The sequence below is a fragment of the Camelus bactrianus genome, chromosome 32, assembly GCF_048773025.1.
Source record: "Camelus bactrianus isolate YW-2024 breed Bactrian camel chromosome 32, ASM4877302v1, whole genome shotgun sequence".
Classification (NCBI taxonomy): domain Eukaryota; kingdom Metazoa; phylum Chordata; class Mammalia; order Artiodactyla; family Camelidae; genus Camelus; species Camelus bactrianus.
This window is the reverse complement of record NC_133570.1, coordinates 15,076,116-15,103,189: the sequence shown is the minus strand read 5'-3', so window position 1 is coordinate 15,103,189 and position 27,074 is coordinate 15,076,116. Positions and strand designations below refer to the sequence as shown.

The following is a 27,074-nucleotide window of genomic DNA, read 5'->3' as shown; positions in this document are numbered from 1 at the left end:
GTGGCTTTGCCGCGCCGGATTGGGGCAACGCCTCTGAGTTTTCTGACAAACATGTTCGCTCCTGAATCCCAATAAGTTCATTCCCCTGGGAAGGAGAATGAAGACAAAGTTTAATCCATTCCAGGACCATGTTTGGGATAAGATGTGGAGAATTGTGGTTAATCATAACGCAGCTCCCAAGTTCACTTAGGGAAATGGTATTCACCCCAACCGTGTCTTGGAACAGACTCTTATAAAGTGACTCAAATAGCCTGTTGACTGCTACATATATATATACACACACACACACACACACACACACACGTACACATACATACGTGTGTGTGTGTGTGTGTGTGTGTGTGTATATGTAAAATCTTTTTATTTCAAAATGCTTAGACTCTCTTGAAGTTGAAGAATTAGCAGAGGAGAAAACAGTACAGAGAGTTCTCCTGTGCCCCTCTCCCCAGCTTCCCCCAGTGATAACATCATGTATAATCAGCGACTTTATCAAGACAGGAAGTTCACACTGGTTTAGTCTTTTAACTTAAATGCAGATCTTACTTGGACTTTACCAGGTTTTACAAACACACTAATTTATTTGGGGTGTGTGTGTGTGTGTGTGTGCATGTGTGTGTGCTAATTGTAGGATAGTTACGTCTTTGGAGCAATGTGCCTACGTCTCCCACTGTCCCTCCTGGCTCTGGTTGCCCACAGGGGTAGAGAAGAGAGGATTACTCCTCCGGGACCACTCACTGTGTTATGTGATACGTGCTGTGTTTCCACCTCGACCCACCACCCCATTGCATTTTCATTGAGGACCGGGTAGAAATAAACTGGGCAGGTGCGTGGTTCTCTGAGACTTGCCTCTCCCACTCTCTTTTTCTCTTTCTCTCCCATCCAGATCATGTTTCACTCCTTTGGCAACAAACAAGGGCCCCAGCATGGGATGCTGATCAACACTCCCTACGTCACCAAGGACCTGCTTCAGGCCAAGCGGTTCCAGGCCCAGTCCCTGGGGACCACCTACGTGTATGACTTCCCGGAGATGTTCAGGCAGGCAAGTTCTGGGGCTGAGATGCAGCTCCACCCCTGGTCCCCTTAGAGGCTCTACCTGCATCCACACCCCTCATCCTCAGTTACTCTTCAGAAGACCCCACTCTAAAGAACATGGTCTTCATGAAGAAAAGGAAACTGAACACACTGTACCTCCTTATGGATGACTTCTGGTTTTTCTCTTTCCTCCCCTCTCTGCAGGCTCTTTTTAAAATGTGGGGCTCCCCAGACAAGTACCCCAAAGACATCCTGACATACACCGAATTGGTGCTGGACCCTCAGGGCCAGCTGGCAGAGATGAACCGACTTCCTGGAGGAAATGAGGTGAGAACTCAGCAGAGCCCAGCCCCCGGCTGGAACCACCCTTGTAAAAAAAAAAGGTCCCCCTAAAGAAACAAACTCGTTTTCCTTGTGCATCTGTCTCCTCCCCAGGTGGGCATGGTGGCCTTCAAAATGAGGTTTAAGACCCCCGAGTACCCGGAAGGGCGGGACGTTATCCTCATCAGCAATGACATCACCTTCCGAATCGGATCCTTTGGCCCCAGAGAAGACCTTCTGTACCTGCGGGCGTCCGAGATGGCCCGAGCAGAGGGCATCCCTAAAATCTACCTCGCTGCCAACAGCGGGGCCCGTATCGGCCTCGCAGAGGAGATCAAACACATGTTCCAGGTGGCTTGGGAGGACCCGGCAGACCCCCACAAGGTACATCACGAAGCCGGCGTGGCAGTGTGAGCCCGCAAGCTCGAGCTGTATTTTCCATTGGAGGGGTGGGTAACCGCACCTCCAAGGGAGCGGAAAACGCGGTATCGCTCTTTATGTATAAAGCACAGATATCCATACAGCACATAAACAGGCACACAGTATATTAGTGTTAAAATTTTGTGGGTGGGGTTGAAGATTAGGGGGAAAAAAAGTCTAAAAAGACTCCTTAGGGGGACAATAATTCTTAAAAGTTATTTTTTATAGAAACACAGAGTTGGTATATTCTGAGCATCTCCTGAACACAGTGCACACTGAGGATGCAAAGGTGAAGGATGTGTCTCCCTGGCCTCGGGGAGTTCTTAAAAGTCATGCAGGAGATACAGTGACACCAGCTATAAGAGGCAAAATGAATTCGACAAAAGCACACATTTTGTGATGTGAAATGCAGGGGGACAGATTTATTCTTTGCAACCAGAGCATGTGTTCTCAGGGGGTAATATTTCCCCCTCCCCCAGAAGGGGCACAAATTATTCTTTTCACATAAAAAGCATATACACACGCACACATATACAGACATACATTATGTAAACAATGTATCTGTAATAACATTTTATTGGGGGGGTTTGGTATTAAGAAAAAAAAGCATCTGAAAGGCTCCGTAGGGGAGAGAGAATGAAAAGATGATTAAAAAACATTAAATCCGAGAGACCAGGAAAAAAGTTTGTGTTATAAGGATGAGTGGAAAACACACAGTCCCTTCACTTTATAGCTGTTACTAGTATGGTATTAACATCAGTTAGGTGACTGTGTTGTTAACATGTTATTAACATCCTCCCTACCTAGAGCTGACATTTAAAAAAAAAAAAACAAAACTGGGAGCGTGGAGGGTAGAGCTCAGTGGTAAAGTGCATGCTTAGCATTGCAGGAGGTCCTGGATTTAATTCCCAGTATCTCCATTAAAATAAACAAACAAACAAACAAATAAGTAAGTGAAAGAAGGAAGGAAAGGAGGGAGGGAGGGAAGAAGGAGAGGAAAGAGAAAGGAAAGAAAGAAAGAAAGAAAGAAAGAAAGAAAGAAAGAGAAAGAAAGAAAGAAAGAAAGAAAGAAAGAGAAAGAAAGAAAGAAAGGAAGGAAGGAAGGAAGGAAGGATCGAATTACCTCCACCCCAAAACTAAAAATTAATAAAAAAAAAAAAAAAAAGGCTGTTGGTGTAGGGATGTTGGACTCAGCCTCACTGAAGTGTATATTTTTAAGGGATTTAAATACCTGTACCTGACCCCCCAAGATTACACGAAAATCAGCTCCGTGAACTCCGTCCACTGTAAACACATCGAGGAAGAAGGAGAATCCAGGTAAATGCCTTAACAGCTAAGGCTGCCCCCTCATTTTTCCAGTGGCTAATTTCAGCTGCTTGCGGGGAATCTGTCTCTTAGCCCCTGGGCTGGTGACGGTATTTTCAGGCGGGTGGTGGTATTTGTACCATGGGACCCCCCACACACACTTCCATTGTGGGCACTGAGTACTTAGACACCTGGGGCATTTTTTTTTAGGGTGAACCCATCCTTGTCATCCCCAAGATGGAGATTTAGGAGAATTAGGTTGGATTCTCGCAATGTCCCTGGAGCCGCAGGTTTTTCGGTTTATGGTCACATTAGCCAAACTGGTACAGCGGTGCTTTGATGAGCTGGGGAGATGTGGGCAGGGACTCTGTGAGAATGTCAAAGGCTATGCCAGCTGTCTTTTCCAGGGAAGGTTGATGGGGGCTTTTTAGTGAGGTTGACCAAGTCAGAATTTCCCAGGCTGAGTTTTCTGGAATGTTAGTAGGTGATCTGGTGTGGGGAGGTGGAAGGGGAGTTAAAATTTCTCATAGTCAGGTAAGATTGAGAAACACCGAGTTCAACGAGATCTAACAAGCGTCTTTGCTGCAGTTTACTTCTTGGAACATTTAACGCGCTGACATGCCTTTTATGACTCTAATGCGTTGGGTGTACTTACATGGCCATGGAATCTTGACTGATTGATTGTGAATGAAGTAGCTTCTCCATGTATACCCCCCTCTCTCTGGAGACTAAAGGCTATTCTAGCTGGCTTTTGGAGGAATGCGGGGTGGGAGTAATGTTTCATTAGAATAGCCTCCAAACATTCAACCTTTATCTTTGGTTGGAGGGGTGGTAATTATTCATGCTGTACTTGCCCTTCTAGAGACTGGAGGGCCTATCGTGAGGGTTTTAGACCCCCTGCTTTCATTTCACCTCTGGCTGCTCTGTCATCTTGCAATCCCTCACCTGCTCATCCTTCCTTCCTTGGGCCCCTGGAAACGCATCCACCTTGGATTTTTCTGGGCTGGAGCTCAGTCTTTAACCGGCGTTTGGTTCTTGAAGGTATGTCATCATGGATATCATTGGGAAGGAGGAAGGTCTGGGCGTAGAGAATCTGCGAGGCTCAGCCATGATTGCCGGGGAGACCTCCCTGGCTTATGAAGAGATTGTCACCATCAGCTTGGTGAGTCCCCTCCTGTTTTATTTTCTTTTACATCTCAACTTTTTAGTACAGAAACTTCAAAGTCATCACGAAAGTAAAGAGAGCCATTTCTGCACCCCCAGTCCCTCTGCACCCCCATTTTGGAATATTTTAAAGCAAACCCTTACTTGTATCTTTCCATCTGTAAGTACCCCAGTGTGGATCTTTACTAGATAAAGCTTACCCCCTGCGTTTTTTTTTTTTTTTAACACAACCACAATACTATTACACCCAACAACATTAACCACAATTCTTTAATATCATCAGAACCCAGTTCGGGTTCAGTTTTTTTTTAGTTGAAGTATAGTTGATTTACAATGTTGCATTAGTTTCTGGTGTACAGCATAGTGATTCATTTATATGCATATATATTATTTTTCATATTCTTTTTATTATAGGTTATTACAAGCTATTGAATATAGTTCCCTGTGCTCTACAGTAGGACCTTGTTGTTTATCTGTTTTATAGACAGTAGTGTGTATCTACTAATCCCAAACTCCTAATTTATCCCTCGCCTCTCCCACCTTTTTCCTCTTTGGTAACCGTAAGTTTGTTTTCTATGTCTGTGAGTCTGTTTCTGTTTTGTAAATAAGTTCATTTGTGTCATTGGCGGGGGGGGGGGTTCAGTTTTAATAGTTATTTCAAAAGTATCTTTGTATAGTTGGTTGGTTTGAAATCGGGGTCCAATCTCCTCTTACTGAAAAGGTACTGAGTATTCAGAAGATCTTTTGTCCGATTTTAACTGGTACTAAACTGTATCTTCCTGCTCCCCGCTTTGGCCTTTTCAAAAATATTTTCTGTTTCTGGTAGAGGAGGAATGAGAGTACTCTTTCATTGTGAACTGTCACTCAAGGCCTGATTTTTACCTTCAATGTTGGATCTTTGGTTTCTAAGGTGGAAAATGCTGGCCATGAGTGTCTTCCTTGGGCTTCTTTTCTTGATGTCATTTATGTATGTTTCACATATATTTCAAAAATAGAGATATATGTATCTGCATATTCCTATATATGCCTTTTCATTTTGAAAGATATAAAAAGATACATATATTTTTACATATTCCAAAAATATATAAATGTATATGTAAATGTTATATATATATATATATATATATATATACACATTGGCCTGATGCTGTTAACTCGGCACAAATCTCACTCGGCTTTTTCCAGTTTCACACGCACTCCTAGCCGTCCTTTGGTTGTGGCGGTGGCTGCAATGGCTTAGAAGTGACCAGGCTCAGAGGAGCCATAGACATGCCTCTTGAAGTGAGAACCAGAACATTCTATGTCTGCTGTCTGTCTTTACAACAGTCTTCTTCACCAACCCCAATCTTTCTGGATATGAGGCCAAGTTCAGGGGACCCTGAAGGGCAGGCTTGTGCCGCGCTGTTTGGCCCCTGATCAGGTTGCCAGTGGCCAAGCTTAACCTGCATATGTGCCCGGCGGGTTCCTGGGCTGTCCCCGCTTCAGGGGGCAGGGCCCGTGGCCCTCGGGAGTACAGGAGACATCCTGTCTCCACAGGTGACCTGCCGGGCCATTGGGATCGGGGCCTACCTGGTGAGGCTGGGCCAGCGAGTGATCCAGGTGGAGAACTCCCACATCATCCTGACTGGAGCAATGGCTCTCAACAAGGTGACCTCGAAGGGGCCACTGGGGAGTGGACATATGGGGGGGTCATTTTAACATTCCCGATATCCCTGGTGGGGAATTTTTCTCAACATGAAACCACTTTCATCCCTACGATTTTCCAGTGTGCAGTTACGTGAGCCTCTTATGAGCCAAAAAGAAATTATGTGTGTGTGTGTGTGTGTGTGTGTGTGTGTGTGTGTGTATACACACATATACATATTAGGTTCTTTGGTGGAACTTTCTGTATTACTGTAATTTAAATTTTTAAAAATTATTAAAATGGCATTACACATTGCAGAAAATTGGGAAAAAAGACCCCCCCAAAAGTGATTTTGCTCCTACTATAATTTTGGTGTATTTTCCTCTCATGTCTTTACGTGATTAGACTCTTAGTGGATGCAATTTCATCCTACTTTTTTTCACTGTAGTAAAATGCTGTCCACATTTCTATAAAGCCTTCATAACAAATGTTATGCTAAAATCCCGCTGAGGGTCTCAAAGTCCGGCCCCTGAGCTAATAGCGTCAGCATCACCTGGGATCATGATAAAGATGCAGATTCCCAGGCCCCACCACAGACCTGCTGAGTCAGAAGCGCTGCGTAGGGCTTTGCCTTGGAGAGGACCGAAGTAATCACTGGCTCGCTGATTCTCAACTTGGGCTGCATACTGAAATTGCCTGGAAGTTAAAAAAAAAAAAAAAAGATACCAGAGATTCTGATATAATCGGTCTGGATGCAACCCGGGCATCAGGACTTTAGAAAGCTCCCAGATCATTGTAACATGCAGCTGGGGTTTGAGGACCACCAAGGGAGATGATTTCCGAACAAGTGGAAGGGACCCGGGTCGGGCAGGACCCTGCTAACCATGCCATGTCAAAGCAGGTCCTGGGCAGAGAGGTTTACACGTCCAACAACCAGCTGGGCGGCGTACAGATCATGCACTACAATGGCGTCTCCCACATCACCGTGCCGGATGACTTCGAGGGTGTCTGTACCATCCTGGAGTGGCTGTCCTATATGCCAAAGGTGCAGTTCCCCCCTGCAGCCTAGAGCCCAGAAGACTCTGTTACCAAGTTCATTTGCCAGGGGGTGTGGGGAGCAGGGAGCACCGAAAATATGGATGGGGTTCATTTTCCTTTACTCTTCCCTCCTTCCCTTTCTGGTACCCAGCCCTGCCCTCGCTGTTCTTTACTTTTTTTTAAAAAAGCCATTGTAAGGATGCTATCTGTTGATCCTTTAGAAAGGGGTAGCATTGCCTCTCAAAACAGGTAACATTGGACAACAGAATCTTTAAGCTTTGCAGTCAGGCTAGATTTGATAACTGGCTTCCTCCTGAGTAGCAGTGAGGCCTTGGGACCATCTTTTCATCTTCCTGAGCCTCGATTTCCTTGTCTGTGAAATGGGAGCAACAAGAGCACTGACCCCAGGGTGTTAGCATCATGGTTAAGTGAAGTGATGTGGAGCGCCCAGCGCTCAGAGGGCCCTCACCAAGCACGGCTCATCATTACAATGATCAGCTTTGGCTTCGGCTGCACAAATGGGCATCGTCATAGTCAGAGAAGAGTGAATTGCAGACCGCAGGCATTGCTGACAAGCACAGAGGACTGAGTTGGAGACCTGGCTTTCTCTTCTAGGATAATCACAGCCCAGTCCCTATCATCACACCCACTGACCCCATTGACAGAGAAATAGAATTCCAACCATCCCGTGTACCCTACGACCCCCGGTGGTTGCTTGCAGGAAGGCCTCACCCAAGTAAGTCCTGAAGAGCTTTGCCTGAGACCTGGGTCTTAGATTTTGTTTCTGCACTGGGGACGGGGAACATATAGGTGGAAGCATTGATATTTGGTCAGATGTTCCAGAGGGATATACCTGAGATCAAATGGAGGGGGCGTGGGGGGAGGTTTTCTCTATGCTTTTCCTGAGCTATTTCTTGACCAAGAAGGAGTGGAAACAGCCTCGAGTTTCTGGAGCTGATGGTTGGAGGTGAAGTGTAGCACAGGTCATGGCTTCCCTCCCCACATTGCCCAGTGGTCACACAGCTGGAAACTCTAGTGCTGAAACATCACTGTTTCAAAGAGAAGGATGCTTCTCCCCCCACCCTCCCGCCGACTTTTTCTCTATTTGGCTAAACTTAACTAAGGTAACTCTCCATGAGTTTCCCCAGGACGAGCAACTTAGCCTCTTCTACTCCCACTTTTGCAGACACCCATTTATAGATGTACACACACGTGCGTGCCCGCGTGCTTGGACACACACATGTTCTCTCTCTCCCTGTCTCTCTGAACGGGACAGGTTTGCCTCCTGGAGGTATCTGATGACATTTTGAGCAACCAGGGCAGAACGGGAAAGCTGACCCCCACCTCCGCCCCCACCGTTACCCTAATCCCAAGTCTAGAATTTCACATGCTGCTCCCTTTAAGAAATCGGCCTCCCCATTCAGTTCCGTGGAGCAGGGGAGGGGCCTCCAGGAGCCAGCCAGGTGCTGCTGGTAGAAAAAGCCCTGTGGCCTGTTTCTCCATCTGCCATTTCTCTTGGGCTTTCTCGCCAGTGAGCACTGGCTAAAGCATTGGCTTAACTTCACTTACAAAAAAAAAAAAAAAAAAAAAAAAAAAAACCCGCCTGGCAGTTTTTTCCAGCTGTAGGCTGAGAAAGCTATCAGGTTGGGCTGCTTTGTTCCCAGGAGCCCAGCCTCCCACACCTGCAACTTGAGATCTCTCATGCTACCTGCCTCCTCTTGTCCAAACTGCAGTCATCTACACTGTGGTGTGGATTCAAGCCACCATGTCCACTCCAGGGATGACTGCGATTGACATCACACCGGATCTTAGCCAAAAGGCCAAGAAACGATGCAATTGACATCGTATTCATTTTCTCTCTCTCTCTCTGAAACTGAAGACTTTCTTCCCAGTTGAATGATTTTTAAGCAGCAGCCACCAGGTCAGGGATGAGTTTTGAGGGGGAGCAAGTGGTCCCGTCCTGAAATCCTGCCCTCCAAAGGCATCCATCACCTCTATTTGCTTCTTGGGAAGAAAAGGCAGAGACTGTGGTTAGGATCTCCTTGTGTTTGGCACTGAGGGGAGTTGATGGAGTTGGATGTTCTCTAAGGACTGACTTCCTGACTTGGTGTATTGTTTTTTTTCTACCACAGTAAAAATGTATTAAACCATCCTCTGCTGTTCCAACACGTACAACCTTATTAGATCAGTAACAATGATGACAATAGGTAGCACCTATAATGTTAGTAGGAATAAAAATTTTTATTGAATGAAGAGCCTTAAAAAACAGTTAAAATCAGGCTTCAGTGTTTGGAAGTGTTGGTGTATTTCCTGTTTACTTTTACTCCTGGGGTCTAGCCCTATAAGGGTCCCAGCCCTATAAGGGTCCCAACTGAAAACCTGGGGTGTTTCTTGGGGTCTATGTAGTTTTCTGGGGTAAAAAGGTATTTGGGCTGCCAAGGTCGGGCTGTCCTAAGACTGAGAGCAGTCTGCGCCCCCAGGCAGACCCTGGGGGCCCCCACCAGCCTCAGCCCCTCAGCCTCAGTGTCTGCCCTTCTGCCCACAGCTCTGAAGGGGTCCTGGCAGAGTGGATTCTTCGACCAGGGCAGTTTCAAGGAGATCATGGCGCCCTGGGCCTCAACCGTGGTGACGGGGCGAGCAAGGTAACCCTGAGGACGGGGCGGGCAGCGCTCACCTGGCCTCACCAGGCACTGGGCCTCCCAGGTACCAGGACAAGGATTCTTTCCCCGCCTGGGCGGCCCCTAGGGACACTTTCTTCTTGGCCCCAGGATTTTTCTGAAAAAACAAACGACAGTGGAGGGTGGGATGGTTTTCTGGATGATGAACTTCTTCATAAAGTCTGGATTTTTCTGTAGCCTTAGAAGACATCTCAGCCAACTTCTTGCTGCCCCTGGGGCAGGGCTCCCTAACCAGGGGGGCCACAGACCCCTTGGGGAATCAGAAGGCAGCCCCGGTACTCTCCGTCAGAACTGTAGACTTCATTTCAAGAGGGCCACGGGCAGGAACCCCGCTCGTATGCCATAGCTGGTGGAAGGCTTACATGCTTGAATGCTTTCACAGCCAAGCCGCTCACTTCTCAGCGGTGTAGCCCTCATCTCTTTGGATAGATCCAGCTGCCTGGAAGTCCCCCTTATATAGAGCCTGAAGCGGCATCCTCCTCATTTACCACTGAGATTCCTGGCACGATGCAGTCGCGACAAGTCCAGGTTCTGGAGTTGGACCTAAGGTCAAGCCCCAGCTCTGTGACACACCCTCTTTGAGCCCCATCTGCAAAATGGGGATAATAATTCTACACCCCCCCAGGGTGGTTGTGATGATGAGAAGCGATAACATCTGTTAGGCACTTAAATTATCCTAAACGGTCCACAGGGCTACCATTGTTATTGTTACTTTTATTATTTACTCCCCAGGCAGTAAGTATTAAAATACTAAGCCTCGTGTTGGCAGTTAGTTGCTTTTCCGTGTTTTATTATTTTTTTAATTTAATATTTTTTTAAACCTGAGATGCAGTCTACTCCTTTCACTTGAAAGCTCTTTATTTGAAGACTGAGCTCCCCAAATCTGCCTCATACAACTGCTAGGGGAGTGAATGAGGGTAATTCAAGGATGCACGTGGCTCGGGGCAGCCGTGGAATCCCCTTATCTGGAGCTCCTTCCAGCTCAGCATCCCTCCACCCCTTTCCAGACATGACGTGGTGTCTGCACCCACACTGTCCAAGGTGGTAGCTGCTGACCACATGTGACGATTCAAATTCAAACGAATTACCGTGAAAGAGCGGATGACTTGTTCAGTTCCTCAGCTGTCCCTGCCACCTTTCAGGTGCTCACAGTGGCCACATGCAGCTGGCAGCTGCCATCCCGGACAGGCAGCGAGAGAACCTGGCCATCATCACAGAAGGTTCTAGGGAACAGTGCTGCTCCCATGCCTGCACTGGCCCGACGCTCCCCCACCAGCCATGGCAGCTGGGCACCCGAGGGACCTTTCCAGTCTGCTAGCTTGAGAGGCTCTTCACTGCTTTGAGGCTGCTGCCTTGCCATTCAGTACTGTTTTTTGGTACTCGCCGCTCTGTGCCCTCAGCCTGGCCAGTAGTGCCTATGTGCCCAGAATATCAGCTGGGGCCAGGTGGACCCAGCTGCCCCTCAACCTGCCTGGGGCGCTGCCCAGGGCCCTGGTTCACCTGCACTCCACCTCACAGGCTGGGGGGTATCCCCGTCGGGGTGATCGCCGTGGAGACACGAACAGTGGAGGTGGCTGTGCCCGCAGACCCCGCCAACCCGGATTCCGAGGCCAAGGTAAGGAGCCAGGGTGCTGGGGCTGCTGCTTTCATGGTTTGTATTTTTTTTTTTTTGAAGTATAGTTGATTTACAATATTACATTAATTTCAGGTGTGCAGCATAGTGATTCAGTATTTTTACAGATTATACTCCATTAAAAGTTATTATAAGATGACTATAATTTCCTGTGCTATACAATACATCCTTGTTGCTTATCTAATTTATACATTGTAGTTTGTATCCCATACCCCTAATGTGCCCCTCCAGCCTTCCCTCTCCCCTTTGGTAACCACTAGTTTGTTTTCTGTATTTGTGAGTCTGTTTCTGTTTTGCATATACATTCATTTGTATCATTTTCTGGATTCCACATGTAAGTGATATTCTACTGTATTTGTCTTTCTCTGTCTGACTTATTTCACTAAGTATAGTATTCTCTAGGTCCATCCATGTTGCTGCAAATGGCAGCATTTTATTCTTTTTAATGGCTGAGTAGTATTCCATTGTGTGTGTGTGCGCATATGTGTGTACATATAGCACACCTTCCTCCATTCATTTGTTGATGGGCACTGGGGTTGCTTCCATATCTTGGCTGTTGTATATAGTGCTGCTGTGAACATTGGGGTGTCTATATCTTTTCAGATCAGTGTTTGGGGTTTTTTTTTGGATATATACCCAGGAGTGAAATTGCTGAATCTTATGGTAGTTCTGTTTTTAGTTTTTTGAGAAACCTCCATACTGTTCTCCATAGTGGCTGCACCAATTTGCATTCCCACCAACAGTGTACAAGGGTTCCCTCTTCTCCACATCCTCGCCAACACTGGCTATTTGTAGGCTTTTTGATGATGGCCATTCTGACAGGTGTGAGGTGATGCCTCACTGTGGTTTTGCTGGGGCTGCTGTTTTCGCTGGCTCAGCTGACAAGAGTGGGTCCTGGGTGGTCGCATGTCTGTCTTTCCAACTCAGAGACCCAGAGGGGTCCTTGGCCCCTGGGGGCCCGTGCCTGTCTGCAGGATGCATGATGTTCTGCATTGTCTTCCTCGTTCCTCAGGGGACGACAGGTCCCTAGGAATCTCTCCCGCCCCCATCACTGTTGCTGTTCCTAAGGTGGGCCACGGCACATACTGGGAGGAGTGCAGATGTCAGAGGGCAGGTCCTGGGATCCCACTCACTGTAGCCTCCACCAGCTGGTCACCTGTCAACAGGCAGCAGGAACCTCCCTGGGCTACAGCGTGAAGGTCAAGAGGGGCCCTGACAGCCGAGCTTCAGGCCCTCCCTATGAGCCCTGGCTCTGGCATTGGTGCCAATATGGATCAGACTGCCTGCCCTCTGCAGTGTGAGTGGCTGTCCCTTGTCACGGGGCCACTCTGTCACAGAGGAGGCTGACCCCGGCCACTCTGTGTTCCAGGTGATCCAGCAGGCGGGCCAGGTGTGGTTCCCAGACTCGGCCTACAAGACGGCACAGGCCATCAAGGATTTCAGCCGGGAGAACTTGCCTCTGATGATCTTTGCCAACTGGCGGGGGTTCTCGGGCGGCATGAAAGGTAAAGTGTCTTTCCTTGTGGGTGCCCTTAAGCTGCGGGGTCAGCACCCAGGACAGCGCCCTCGGGGTGGCCACGCCGTTTTCTCTCTATGGTCCTATCATCTTAGAAGAGCCCCCCAACCCTGAGGACAGGAGCCATTCAGGTAAGGCCACCCATTTTATAGATGAGGAGCTGAGCATTTCCAGTGTGACTTGCCGGAGGTTACACCATGAGGAGCAGTGTAGGGACAGCCCCAGGAAGCTGCCAAGTCACCTGGGCCAGGGGAGGGTATAGCTCAATGGTAGAGCTCATGCTTAGCGTGACCGAGGTCCCGGGTTCAATCCCCAGTACCTCCACTAAAAAAAAATACGAGAAGGTGAGCCAAGTGACCTGTGCTGTCACCTCTCTGTGTGGTAAGATGAACAGAAGGCGCCTGCCCTCCTCAGGGGGCCGCTGTGAGCCTCAGTGACCTGACAGCTGTGCAAGTGTTTTGAAGCCACTGAGTATGGCTTGGTGTTGCAGAACGAGCCAGACTGGGAGCCGGCAGATCTGGTCTGAAACCCTGCTGGGCAGGTGACCTCTCCGAGCCTCAGTTTCCCTCCTCTGTGAAACGGGTAGGAATAGGACCAAACTGAGGGCCAAGATGAAGATTTATTGAGCCCGTCACTGGCATGTGGTGTTCACTCTCGGTGTAATTACAGTGGATTTCATTACCGCACTATTGTTACCCCATAGGGTGCCTGGTACCTGAAGGGACATGTCTTGGTGGAAAATGAGGGCCATGCTGCCTGTGGGCAGCAGGGAGGGGACTGTGTTGTTGTCAGGAAGGTTCATTGTGCCAGAAACAGCGGGACAGGACAGGGGCATCACAAAGTCAGAGCTGGAAGGAATCTTAGAGATGGCCGTATGCCTCCTCTTACAGATGGGGACACCGAGGCGCAGGCAGGGAGAGGGACCTGTCCAGGGTCACATGGGCACTTAGGGAGCGATCTATGCCTGGACCAGCTCCTGCCTCCCTGCCCGGGGAGAGTCTTTTCATAGCATTGTGTAGCCTCCCTGCTGACCAGGCTCTCCCAGGACCCCCAGGACAGCTACGGTTGCAGACTGCGTGTGGACGAGGGTTGGGGCCTGAGGGCGCCTCACCAGGCAGCTGCCTTGCTTTGCAGACATGTACGACCAAGTGCTGAAATTTGGAGCCTACATCGTGGATGGCCTCCGGCAGTACAAACAGCCCATCCTGGTCTATATCCCGCCCTATGCGGAGCTCCGGGGAGGCTCTTGGGCGGTCATAGACACCACTATCAATCCACTGTGCATAGAAATGTACGCAGACAAAGAGAGCAGGTGGGTGTGTTGCCCCCAACTCCGCTTAGCCTTTTCTTGTTTTCACTCACAATCCCGAGGCCCCATCACCTTGGAGCCACTGTCTGGGGATCGCAAGGGTGTTGTGAGTTTCTGAAGGGATGGAGAGCCTCCAGTTTTACCAATCTGAAACTGGCAGGGTGCAATTAGATTTTCTCCGTAGAATTAATGACTGGAGCCTGGAAGTGATGGAGGAATTGTTGTCTGTTCTTTTATAACTTATACTCACCTACTTCCTAGGGAGGGTTGCAGTCAAATAAGGAAAGACCAAAAGCACCTGAACTTCCTGGCAGCCAGGATGAAAAGGGAAATGTGACCAGTTATCTAGTTCTTGCTAGACTCTGAGTCATTCCCAAAGCGATCCTGTCAAGGCTGTATTTTATTCAGTTTATAATGCAAGACTTAGTACAGTGCTTGACTCCTAGTGGGGGCTAGGGAAATACTGTCCAAACAAATGACTGGATGAATACTTGCCTGATAGGATATCAGTGCTTCAGGGAAGAGAAACCTGGGCCCTTTTTTTTTTTAATCAGGAATTTATCCCAGGAACTCTTACAGAAAGGATAATGACAGTAATCCTTGCCATTCAGTGTTTGAGTACCTTCAAAATGAAGACTCTGCTACATGCTGTGCAGGATGTAAAGGTCTCGAGAGTAGTTCTGCTCCAAGTGCAGATAGGCATTCTCTTCCTGTCCCTGCTCCCTTATTCATTCACTACTTCAGTGAATATATACTGAGCACCTACTATGTCTCAGGCATTCTGTTAGGCATTGTGATATGGTGCAAATGAGCCAAAGCTCTCCTGCCTTCAGTGACCTGCTGAGGTCACCCCCCAAGGAAGACTCAGAACACGAGCAGCCTCAAATAGGGTTGTTCATTAACTTTTTGCTCTGGCCACCAGGAGGCTCAGAGCTACATCTGGGATTCCTCAGGGCTTCCAACTATCAAAAGAAAGGGAGCAGTGGGAGACTTTGGGGTGAGTGAGAGGGTTGGAAATGGGAGGGCTGCTCTTACCTTGGACTCCTAATTGTACGTTTGAGTGTTTTAAGGAGATTGGAAACAGTACCCTGGCTCTAGGAGAGCAGAGAGTAGGAAAGTCAGAAAGAACTGGCTGAAGAGCTTGTGGGTTAGGCTGTTCTGGAGAGAGTCACATGCCCTTAGAACTGAAAGGATCTTCCAGAGTTCAGAAAACTTTTTAAAAAATTGAATTATAGCTGATTTACAATATTGTGTTAGTTTCAGATGTACAGCAAAGTGATTGGATTATATATAGATTATAATATATATGTTCTTTTTAAAAATTGTTTTCCATTATAGATTATTACAGGATACTGAATATAGCCCTGTGCTATACAGTAGGACCTTGTTGTTTATCTGTTTTATATATAGTAGTGTGTATATGTTAATCCCATACTCCCAGTTTATCCCTCCCCTGCCTTCCCCTTTGGTAACGTAAGTTTGTTTTCTATGTCTGTAAGTCTGTTTCTGTTTTGTAAATCAGTTCATTTGTACTTTTTTGTAGATTTCATATATAAATGGTATATAATATTTTTCTTTGACTTACTTCACTTAGGATAATAATCTCTAGGTCCATCCATGTTGCTGCAAATGGCATTATTTCATTCTTTTTATGGCTGAGTAATATTCCATTGTGTATATATATATATATATATATATATATATATATATATATATATCCATCTGTCTATGGATATTTAGGTTGCTTCCATGTCTTAACTATTGTAAATAGTGCTGTTATGAACTTTGGGGTGCGTGTATCTTTTAGAATTAGAGTTTTCACCTTTTTCCAGATAGATGCCCAGGAGTGGGATTGCAGGATCATATGGTAACTCTATTTTTAGTTTTTTAAGGAGCCTCCATGCTGCAAGAAACTTTAAAAAGTTGGTTCAGTCCTTCATTTTGTGGATATAGATACAGATGACCAGAGAGGGGAAGTGACTTGCCAGGGTCACACAGTGAGTCCATGAAAGAGTTGAGAACTGACGCCAAATTTCCTGACTGTCCAGTCTCCACCCCACATCCCCTGGCTGTCTCTTGCTGGGGGACACCTCGTTCACCAACCCCGCTACCGTTGCTTTCCTTAGGGGGAATGTTCTAGAGCCGGAGGGTATAGTGGAGATCAAGTACAGGAAGAAGGATCTGATAAAGACCATGAGAAGGATTGACCCAACTTGCAAGAAGCTTGTGGAACAGCTCGGTGAGTGGGTCTGAAATGCGTCACCTCTCAGAGGTCAAGAGAGGCCCAGCCCTCACTGTTGCTGGAGGCTTCTAGGATGTTAAAGTGAAGACATACCAAAACACAACTACAAAACTCGCAAGATATTTTAAATGTTCACATATAGCGTATCAACCCCTTTATCATTAAAAAACATACTCTAGGCCTGAGTGAATGTATTTTTCAGCACATACGAGGTATAACAATTGAAGTATTTTGGCCCAATAAGGAACATTAGAATATTGGCAGCAAAATGCCCCTGTAGAATTTTCCATCAGGCATATTTTACCAATCTCGTTCGAGTGATAGCTTTGTTTCACTTGTAACTTCAGGTATAATTCTCTTTAAAATTCCATATTAAGTGGCAGTGTCTTTATGCTATTTACAAGATTGATGATGCTGGGAAATTTTTCGGTCTGGTATCAGGGTAACACTGCTGTCATGGAGTGCGTTGGGACATGCTCCCTCCTATTTTGTGAGTTCGAATTGGCATTATTTCTTTAAATCCTTGATAGGGGGTTTCTAACTACAGATTCAACTTCTCTATAATATATAGGACTGTTCGGTTTACCTGTTTCCTCTTGGGTGAGCTTTCATAGTTTGTATATTTCAAGGAAGTTGTCTTTTTCACCCAAATAATTGAATTGGCATAGGCTTGTTTATAATATTTCCTGATTAGATTTTACCATATGCTGTAGCCTCCCCCCCCCCCCCGATTGTGTGAACAAAGGAACAAGTCTTGGGCTGGAATGGTAAACAAGTTATAAAAGGCTGCAGACTCAGAGGTGAGAAGGCTGGTTAGCCAGTGACGGGTAAGATCCCCAGAGGGGGGCAACCCAAGACAGGCACAGCCTCCTGAGTCAGAAAGAATGTCGCCAAGCAGCTGTTTTCCTGTATGTTCCGCCCTGATAAGATGTAAGGCTCACTGGCTCCATGACGAGTGTAATCTATCAAAAATCAAAGGATCTTAAGATCCTGACCTTAAAACAGTCTGTGCATCTAGGGAGTCATAAAAATGTCATACCATAGTTAAACATTTTCCATATTGTTCTCTTTTGCTTTATAAGCCTGTGTAGTTTAATAAACTTTTAGAGTAGCCGTCAGCTCTCTCCGCATACAGGGTGTGTGTGTACATTGATATTGCGATGCCAACACATGCATTAAAAATGGTAACTGAAAGGGTCCCATAAACACAGCGGGTCTGATGAAAGGGGACAAATTTAAAGCTGCATGTGGAATGCTGGCTTGTAGTTCTGGGTGCATTTCTGAGACGGCATGAGTGACTTGATCTCGGGGCGCTATCAGAGTTAAAGCTTAGGACTGTCTTTGCAAACCCTGGTTTGCGCCCTTGCCCACAGGAATGTCTGAGCTCTCAGACAAGGACCGCAAGGAGCTGGAGGGCCAGCTGAAGGCCCGGGAGGACCTGCTGCTGCCCATCTACCACGAGGTGGCGGTGCAGTTCGCCGACCTCCATGACAGGCCCGGCACTTTGCTGGAGAAGGGGCTCATTGCTGTAAGAGCCTGCAGCTGTGGGGTTGGTGTGGCTGGCCCATCCTAAGGTCACCTGGTTTCCAACATAGGGAGGATACTTGGGCTCAGGGCTTTGGGATGGGTCAAATGCTACATGTTACAGTCACCTGGGGAGCTTTAAAAGCATCCTAGTGCCCGGGTGGCTCTCCAAGCCAATGAAATTGGAATATCTAGCGGTGGGAGCCAGGAATCAGTTTTTTGTTTTTGTTTTTTTTTTTCCAAATCCCTGAGAGATTGAAATAGGCAGTCAAGTTTGGGAACCACCAGTCTAACCTCTGTGTGTGTTTATAACCACTGGGCCCAATTTGGGAACCACCGTTCCCACTCTGCATTCACCCCATCACTGACATCACAACCCTGCCCTATTGCCTTGTCCCCAAGAGGACATCTCATCAGCATCTACTGCCCTGTGTCTGGGGCTCATTCCCAGGGGGCCTGAGCCCTCCTTGCCTCTGATAAGCCTGTGTTCTGTGTCTGTGGGAGTAGAAGTGAGCGCCAGGTTTGTGCCCGGAGGAGGCAGCCTAGAGACCTGGCAGTGTCCTGGCTCTGCTGCCTCCCCAGCAGGTGTCTTCACCTCTCCGAGCCTCAGCTTCCCGGCCTGTAAAATGGGAATGATCGCAGAGCCTTCACCTAGCACAGGGCCCAGCCCCGCAGCATCCCAAGTCCCCTCCACCCTTTCTAGGGGCTCAGGCCTGGGGCTCTCGTCTGCAGGACATCCTGGATTGGAAAACCACACGCACCTTCTTGTACTGGCGCCTGCGCCGGCTGCTGCTGGAGAGCCAGGTCAAGCAAGAGATCCTGCAGGCCTGCAGTGGGCTCAGCCACGTGCATGTCCAGTCCATGCTACGCCGCTGGTTCGTGGAGACGGAGGGGGCTGTCAAGGTGGGCCTGGGGCAGAGACCGTGCCGGCAGGCAGCGGGCGCCTATGGGGGCAGAAGGGAGGTCCAGCAGCAGGATGCCTCTCTGATGCAGCCTCTGCCCCTCCCCAGGCCTACCTGTGGGACAACAACCAGATGGTGGTGCAGTGGCTGGAGCAGCACTGGCAGGTGGAGGACGGGCTGCACTCCACCATCCACGAGAACATCAAGTATTTGAAGCGGGATTCTGCCCTCAAGACCATCCGAGGGTGAGTGGCCACCCCACCTGCCTGTCCACCTCTGGGGCTTGTCAGCCAGCACCAGAACCAGGATTCACCTCCAGCTGCCTGACCCCAGAGTGGCCTCTTGGTCCCCAGCCACTGGTCCACAGTCCAGCCCCACAGCAAAGAGGCCACAGCTCCCCCATGCCCAGTCTCCCGGCACCGAATCCTGGGGATGCTCTAAGGAGGGTGTGTGATGATTTCAGTGCACGAGCCTTGTTGGAATAAATAGGGTGACTGGTCCAAGGTCACGGCTAGAGCATGTTTGGTTAGAGAACCCACATTGCAAACTCCTCGGCCTTAGGCTGCCTTCTCCTACTTGGTATCAGCCTTCCCGGAGGGTCTGCTCCCTGTGTTCCGAGGTGTTAGGCAGTAGAGCATGTGGGACCCTATTTGGGGGAGGAAGCTTAGATTCGGGGGAAGTGCTGTATCTCAGGTGACACAGCTTGTGACCCATAGGGTCAACTGTCATTCTTTGAGGTGTTCTGATCCTCAGGGCCATCTTCCCTCCTGCCCCCATGGGACCGTCACCCCCCACAGTGACCACAGCAGGGAGAAAGTTGGGAGCTCTGGGGGGTTGCCCATCCGGGAATGGGACTTGGTCCAGCACGGGGATCTGGGGCTGCCATCGGGCCCACTGAACTCAGTGGCAGGCATGACCGCACCCTTCTTTCCCTCGCCTGCAGCCTGGTTCAAGAAAACCCCGAAGTGGCCATGGACTCCCTGATGTACGTAAGCCAGCACATCAGCCCGGCCGAGCGGGCGCAGGTCATTCACCTCCTGTCCACCATGGACAGCCCTGCCGCCTCCTGACTCTGTTCCTCGCAGTCACTCGCAGGACCACAGGCAAGAGAAACCACACTTATCCGCCGACCGCGGTCCTCCGCCAGGACCTTAGGGGTTTGGTTTTTAAAATTCCTGAGTGTTGCTACAAGGCTGCTGACCCCAGACTCACTCCTATTTCAATAAAAGGCTCAGGAGTGCCCCTCTTCCAAGCAGAAATCGCCTTCTCTTCATTGCCGGGAAGTCCGTTTGGTTTTGTCTCTTAAGGCATTTTTGCTGCATCACTGAATCGAATTGAACCCAAACACCCCAGTTTCCTTCTGCTTCCTCGTGCCTGCAGTGTAGGACCCAGATTTTCTTTCAGGCTCATTTTGTATCAGATCATGGAATCTTGGGGTTTTTTTGTTTGTTTGTTTTTTAACTCCGAGACCAGCTCTTTATGTAAGCATCTTGTAGATTTCAGCAGAACAACACAGGAAGAGAAATAGAGACGAGACCAGAGAAAGCGTATTTTTGTAACAATGCTTATTTGAATTCTATTGAGTCACCTGGAAAAGGGTATAAATGATTTTTTTTTTATTAAGAGCATAAAATGGTATTTTCTTCCCCAAATGGGCCCTAGCGAATCACTAGGAATGTCCCATTAACAGGCCTGGCTTGGTTCTCTCTTTAGCAGAGAATTGTGTGGCCTTGGGCTCAGGGGCACTGGGAGACTTCTTTTACGTGGTACATAGCTCTCTGCCTGCCCCTTCCCTCTGAGGAGACAGGGATGAGCCCCTCCACCCCGGCGTGCACCCTCCTGCCCGGGTTGGGAGGACAGAGAACAGAGGGAAAGCCTTCACCAGACTCAGCCCAGCTTGCTCACGAACGTCACCACTGTGATTGCCATCCCTCCCCTCGGAGGATCCCTGCGAATCGCCTTCACTCCCTTACCTCTTGCCTCGATGTCCGTGGCGGGTTCCAGCCCCAAAGGACAGAGCTGTTGGTTCCCTAGGACTGGACCACGAGGACCAGTCTGATTCACTCAGGGAGTTCTTTGCAGTGCCTCTGCCAGCACCTGACTCTGAAGTCTGCACAGCATCAGGGCCTGTGATCCTCCTGGCCCCGTCCACCTGTCCCCGGGTGCCAGTGATGGGGGAGTTGGCCACCCCTCCACTGCTGTGATGGGCAGTTTGTCTGAGGACACCAAATGTTATGCCTAGCCAACCTGGAGGCCAGCGAGGTTGTCTGGGGAAGCCCCTTCAAGCCGGGATGCTGGAGGATGCTTGAGGCCATCAGCCAGTGACAGCCCTGGCCTGAAGGTGGTGTAGGGCAGCGAAGGGTGGCAGAAAGACACATTATCTGTTGTCCTGTCCCGAGGCAGATAGGGGCAGGGAAGAATCCATGTTGCTTTGGGAAGCAAATGCTTGCCGTGTCGGGGAGGCCCCGTTGGTTTGGGAGGGATGATAAGTCAATGGCTAGCTGCCACCCAGGAACAGTGGGCGGAGAACCTACCAGGAAGTGTGTGGAATAGATTATTTTTTGAAGGAAGCACTTTGGCCTTGACTTACTATCTGGACCAGAAGAGGCAGGCCGCCTCCCCGGGTTGATTCTCCAGCGCTCACCATCTTTCTACAACCGCTGAGATCTTGCGCAAGCCCGCATCTTGGGAGGACGAAGCTCTGATGTGAGTTTCTATCCCGAAGGCGACTGGTGGACCACTTCGTCCTTGCAGCTTGGTTTCCATCATGGACACACGCTGCTGTCTGCCGGCTAGTGATGCTGAGTTCAACTGAATGAACCTTCCCTGATGAGGCTAACTTCCCTCCCTCAGGAGACTGACCACAGCCTCCAGGGAGGCAAGAAAGGCTCAGATCACCATGTGTGGATGGAGGCCTGGGCTGGCAGCTGGGTCTGAGCTGAATGCTCAGAGTGGTGGCCACTGGCTACCTGCAGTGCCCTGGCCTCATGCCACGGCATCCTCTGGGCCTTTGTGATGGATGCGACAAGTCTGTCCTCATTTTTATAAACCCCAGCTCAGAGATGAGCAGACTTGTCCAAGATCACACAGCTGGCAAGAGGTGGGGCCTGGCTGACCCAGACCCAGTCTTACTGCATTTCATGCAGTCCCAGAAATCCTTTTTGAGGGTTTTATTGTGACCCATGAGAACACCATGTGGACCAGGTTCTTACTCAGATCCTCATTAAGAACCTTGAGTATCGTGTGCCCGCCCTCACACCGGTAATCAAGCTGCCCTCTCTCGTTCCACTCAAGCCTCTCCCTCCCTGGATTGGCAGATTCTGGACCCCCTAAACCACTTGGATGAACCCTGTGTCCTTGCGTGAACAGCAGGCCTGTCCGCATCACGGAAGTGGGATGCTCCCACACTTGCCCCCTGACCCCCGCTGGCATCATCCCAACTTCTGCCCCTTTCTTTAGCCGCCCCACTGAATTCTCTTCCTCAGCTCCAAAACTTAGTTGGCCCTTTTCTCCAAGGTGATTTTTTTCCCTGACACTGTATCATGAAAATCTTCCACACTCCAAGAAGTTGAGTTATTTACCAGTGACCCACCACCGGATGCATTCTTTTCCTGGGCTGGTCCTCACTTTAGCACCCGTCTGTCCATCTAGCCACCCCTCTCTCAATCTGTCAAGCCGTCTTGTTTCAACACATTTCAGAGTAAATTGCCAACATTTGTGCACTGCTCTGGGATTTTTGCATTTCAAAATCAGCTTTTTCCTCTAAATCACTGAATTTTCCTACAGCCCCGGGTATGTGGAGAACAGCAAAGCTGTGCTGTGATGCAGCGGCCAGATGTGTGGCTAACAAGGGCATCTCCGGCCTCGCTGTGCACGTGACCCCAGCCTGGGATTTACATCAGCTATTTACTGAGCGTGTGCTACGTGCCAGGCACTGGATCGAGGGTCCAGCTGTGAGCCAGGCAGCCCACTCCTGCCCTTGGGGAGCTCACATCTGAGGTCCCCAACAAGTAGAAATTGCAAGTGGTTAATCACAAGGGGACCGTCAGGGTCATGACGAGTTAGAAGAGTGTTAAGTCCACGAATGCCCAGGGGCCTTTGTATTTTAAGGTCTTGTTTCTTTAAGAGACGGGTCCCCATTTTAGGGTCACTGTGATAGGAAAGCAAGAGAGAGGAAGACTTGGACCAGCCATACAGACCACAGAAAGGCTCCCTGAATGATGACCGTGCTCAGGAAAGTCTGCCTCCCTATGGCTTCCGCTGGCTCAGCCACTGTGGGCAAACCCAGCCTTTCATCGCCATTGGCCATGCAGCTGACACCCCATACCCAGGCTCTCTGCCAATAATCTGCCCTCTGTAATGCTCCCTCTGCTGAGCAGCCACGGGGTCTTTCCAAGATGCCCCTTTCCTCCTCCAAGAGCCCGTGGGACAAAGTTCTCACTGATCCCAAAAGGCCTGGTGTGAGCCAGTCCCGGCCCCTCCCTCCCTCCCTCCCTCCCTCCCACCGAGTCTGTCATCATCACTCACCAACCAGACCCAGCTGTCAGTTCCCCTCTTCACCTCCAGGTGAGCGCAGGCTGTTTCTCCTGCCAGAAACACTCTTCCCCCTTGGCTGTGGCCTGGCTGACTCCTATTCATCCCTCAAAACGCAACTCAAACGGTGCTGCCTGTGGGCAGCCTGCTCCGACTACCTCTCCAGTGAGTGGGGAATTCCTCCTCTGTGGTCCCACTTGCAAGAAAATGTGTTACAGCTCAGTGTTACATCAACCTGGATCCAGGCAAGAGACCAAGCAGCACTTGGAGAGTTGGAGAACTCATATTTATTACACCAGCAGGCTCAGAAAAGTTAACACTTCAAGCTCTGGATCCCGTCCGTAGGTTTACACAGGCCTTTTATAGGCTGCCAGTTTTACACTTTGTAACATCATATGCAAATAAAGTACAACAGAAGTTGACCAACCAGGAACAAGCTTTGTAGAAATAAACCAATCAGGAGTGAGCTCCATGCAAATGAAGTACTACAAATAGGCCAATCAGAAGTTAGGAAAGTGGACCAATCAGAAGTGAGAGTAATAACCAATCAGAAGTGAGAGTAAACCAATCAGGAGTGAGAATAATAACCAATCAGGAGTGAGCTCAGGGAACCAATAGAATTGTAGGTGTAAGTTAGCTGCTTTAGAGGCAAAAAGTGAGATAAAGCCTCTGGGCCAGGGAACCTGATGGTGCTAAAAGGAGAGCAGCGGCCTTGCCTAGGAGTCCTGCTGGTCTTTTTATGGGGCTTCCTGCCTCACCACCACCCTCTTTTGTGCAATATATATAAAATATGGGTTTACAAATGAAATGTATACGTAGGGATTCCTAGGTCCCTCTGGCTGCTGAGTTGAGGATGGATTTTGGAGAGCAGCGTATTTGCAGAGGTGGTCCCCTTCTAGAAGGCGAGGTGAGAGCCCAGTGATGTTCTGTGTCTTGTGCTACCTTGTCCTGTGTGGTACATCTCCGAGCAGCATCGTGTGTGCAGGAAAGAGGCCAAAATCCTAGAAGTAATTTTTCCTATTTTATTTTTATTGTGGTGAAATACACACAATGTAAAATTTACCATTTTAACCAATCACAAGTGCACAGTTTAACAGATTCAGTATTCACATAGTTGCGCAACCCTCATCACCGTCCGTCTCCAGAACATTTTCTTCACCTCAGACTGAAACCCTGTCCCCTTTAAACACTGACTCCTCATCCCCGCCCCTGAGTCCTTGGCAGCTGCCAGCTGCTTTCTGTCTCTACGAATTTGGCTACTCCAGGTGTCCTGCTGAAGTAGAATCATACAGTAGTTGTCTTTTTGTGACTGGGTTATTTCACTTAGTTTAGTATCCTAAAGGTTCATCTATGTTGTAGCACGTGTGAGAATTTCCTCCCTTTTTGAGGCTGAAGAGTATTCCGCTGTTATGTCTAGACATTTCGTTTATCCATCATCCATCGATGGGCACGTGGGTTGCCTCCCCCTTTTTGGCTGCTGTGAATCGTGCTGCTATGAGCCTGGATGTACAAGTATCTGTTCACGTCTCTGCTTTCACTTTTTTGTTTGGGTATAAACCGCGAGGTAGGAGGAGGGAGGGTGCAGCTCAAGCAGTAGAGCGCATGCTTAGCATGCTCGAGGTCCTGGGTTCAATCCCCGGCACCTCCTCTAAAAATAAATACGTAAACCTAATTACCTGCCCCCCCCCCGCCAAAAACAAAACAAAACAAGCGAAAAATAAACCCTGAGGTGCAGTTGCTTGATCATATGGCAGTTCTGTGTATACGTTTTTGGAGAACAGTCCCCATTCCCTTGGGGCTGCACCATTTTACATTCCATCAGGGCACAAGGGTTCTGGTTTTTTCACATCCTCATTAACATGTGCTGTTTTCTGTCTCTCTCTGTCTCTCTCTCTTTTTTTTTTTTTTTTTTTTTTTTATGATACTCATCCTGTTGGGTGGAGCCTAGAAGTAATTTTAACGCAATAGACATTGACCCTTTTTACTTGCATCCCTCAAACCTTGTGGACAGGATATGCCAGACTCCCTCTGGCCCCTACCTGGGGAGCCTCTAAATTCCTAATTCCTCCACCTCCCGTGTCTGTCGCTCACTCTGCTGGTCCTGTTCTGGTTGCCCTGCCTCCCTTCCCTTCTTCCAATGCAGTTTCCCAAGTGTCAGCTGCCAGTTTGAACTTTGTCCTGCTGCCCCTGGACTCGGGGGGCTGTGATACTGAGATGGGAGGTTCAGTGTTGTACCCAGAGGAAGAACGTTGTCGGTACAGCCAGCATCGTACAGAGGCACCACCTCATCTCCTACTTCTGACCTTACGTCTTACCCCTTCCCCTAAACCTCCACCATCTTCAGGAACAAACACTACACCAGGCAGTGTGGGGCCATGGAATGGGCCAGGATTGCTGCTGACCCGGGGTTAAATCCCAGCTGTGCAAAATCAGAGCTTTGCTCCTTTTAAAACCAGCAAGCGGACAATGTCAGCCAGCTCTCTGAGACTGACAATCGACTGGGGAAGCAGAACCCTGCTGAAGTCCATCTCTACGCCTTCCTCCTCGCAGGTAAGCTACTCCGTCTCTCAGCCTGTTTCCTTCTCTGTGAAGTGGGGATGTGTTTGGTTTTTTTTGTGGCTGCTGTAATAATGAGCACAAACTCAATGGCTTTAAGACAACACAGGTTTATTCTCTCACAGTTCAGAAGGTCAGAAGTCTGAAATAGGTCTCACTGGGCTAAAACCAGGATGCTGGCAGGGCTTCAGTTTTTCTGGAAAGTCTAAGGGAGAATCCATTTTCTTGTTTTTAGAGGCCACATTCTGTCTTCAGAGCTGACACCAACCTCCCTCTTTTCTTATCAGGAGGCTGTGATGACATTGGGCCCACCTGGCTCATCCAGGATGCTCTCCTGGTCTTAAGGGGAGCTGATTAGCAACGTTAATTCCTTAATTACTGTTGCCAGGTAACAGAAAGTCACAGGTGCTGGGGATTAGGACATGGCTGCCTTCGGGGGCCATTATTCTGCCCACCACAGGGGCTGACAGCTTTACCCCATGGGAAGTAGGGAGAAGAAATAAGATATACTGTGTCGTGGTGCACAGAGCGTGTGGACTAAGCCCCCTGTACTCGTTGGCTGGTTTTGCTTGTTTTGTTGTTAGACTTCGGGTGATTTCTCCCGGAGGCAGGAGAAAACCTGCATGATCACGATCTGAGAGCTCAGTTTTCTCATCTGGTAAATGGGCCCATCCCCCTGGCTGGGTGGGCGGTTGTGCTGTTTCAGGGAGAGGCTGCCGGGTGAGCGTTTAACTCCGTGATGCACATGGCAGGTGCTCAAAGTGGCAAGGAGAATTTTTCTCCCGTTACTTGGCCAACTGCAGAGAGACCGTCAAGGAAGCCTGATTGCTCCGGTCTCTCTCCCATGCTTGCTTCTGGTGTCGGCATGGTCCCTGCACTGGTGGGGCTCTGGCTGTGGCCAGGGCTTTTACCCAGAGCCTGTGACCTTGGCATTTTGGCCTGACTCTGTGTACCTGGTCCTACTTGCCGGTGGTCAGGAATGGATGTCAGACTCCAGAAGGAGAACCCCAGCCCTCTCCACGTGGTGATGCCACCTCTGAGGCACCGCCCTCCCCGCTTAGCACCCCTGCTCTCAGTGTCTACAGAGCCCCCGGGTGTTGCTCATGGGCTGTGACCAACATGGCCTGGGTCACTTTCCCCCCCAACCCCAACCAGTCACTGGGGGTTCCGATGCACTCATTGGCCAGGCCTGAGTCACAGGGTCACCTGGAGCCAAGCTGAGGAAGAGGGGTGCTGAGGAGAGAAAGGCAGCCCAGGGCCACTGCAGGCACCCGCTC

General features: G+C 49.1%; 2 protein-coding genes across 10 annotated transcripts in view; both read left to right on the top strand.

Annotated features, from left to right (window-relative positions):
- ACACB (acetyl-CoA carboxylase beta) overlaps nt 1-22,430 on the top strand; it is a 96,809-nt gene extending 74,379 nt beyond the window's left edge. For 5 of the 9 annotated variants that reach the window (XM_074356018.1, XM_074356013.1, XM_074356015.1 and 2 more), the window contains 16 exons: nt 884-1,039; nt 1,237-1,359; nt 1,468-1,737; nt 2,993-3,090; nt 4,120-4,240; nt 5,779-5,889; nt 6,768-6,911; nt 7,520-7,640; nt 9,450-9,546; nt 11,101-11,197; nt 12,585-12,720; nt 13,866-14,043; nt 16,167-16,279; nt 18,539-18,709; nt 18,817-18,953; nt 19,652-22,430. In XM_074356018.1, the coding sequence (XP_074212119.1) occupies nt 884-1,039; nt 1,237-1,359; nt 1,468-1,737; nt 2,993-3,090; nt 4,120-4,240; nt 5,779-5,889; nt 6,768-6,911; nt 7,520-7,640; nt 9,450-9,546; nt 11,101-11,197; nt 12,585-12,720; nt 13,866-14,043; nt 16,167-16,279; nt 18,539-18,709; nt 18,817-18,953; nt 19,652-20,014 (2,436 nt within the window). In that variant the 3' untranslated portion in view covers nt 20,015-22,430. Of the gene's footprint in view, nt 1-883; nt 1,040-1,236; nt 1,360-1,467; nt 1,738-2,992; nt 3,091-4,119; nt 4,241-5,778; nt 5,890-6,767; nt 6,912-7,519; nt 7,641-9,449; nt 9,547-11,100; nt 11,198-12,584; nt 12,721-13,865; nt 14,044-16,166; nt 16,280-17,655; nt 17,811-18,538; nt 18,710-18,816; nt 18,954-19,651 lie in introns of those variants that run through there. The other 4 variants (XM_010963565.3, XM_010963567.3, XR_012503573.1 and 1 more) reach the window with 3 other exon arrangements.
- A 140-nt stretch (nt 22,431-22,570) lies between these two features.
- Nucleotides 22,571-27,074, top strand: part of MYO1H (myosin IH) — a 101,937-nt gene continuing 97,433 nt past the window's right edge. Inside the window, exon 1 of the mRNA XM_045523062.2 lies at nt 22,571-25,791. Within this exon, the coding sequence (XP_045379018.1) occupies nt 25,708-25,791 (84 nt within the window). The 5' untranslated portion in view covers nt 22,571-25,707. The remainder of the gene's footprint in view (nt 25,792-27,074) is intronic.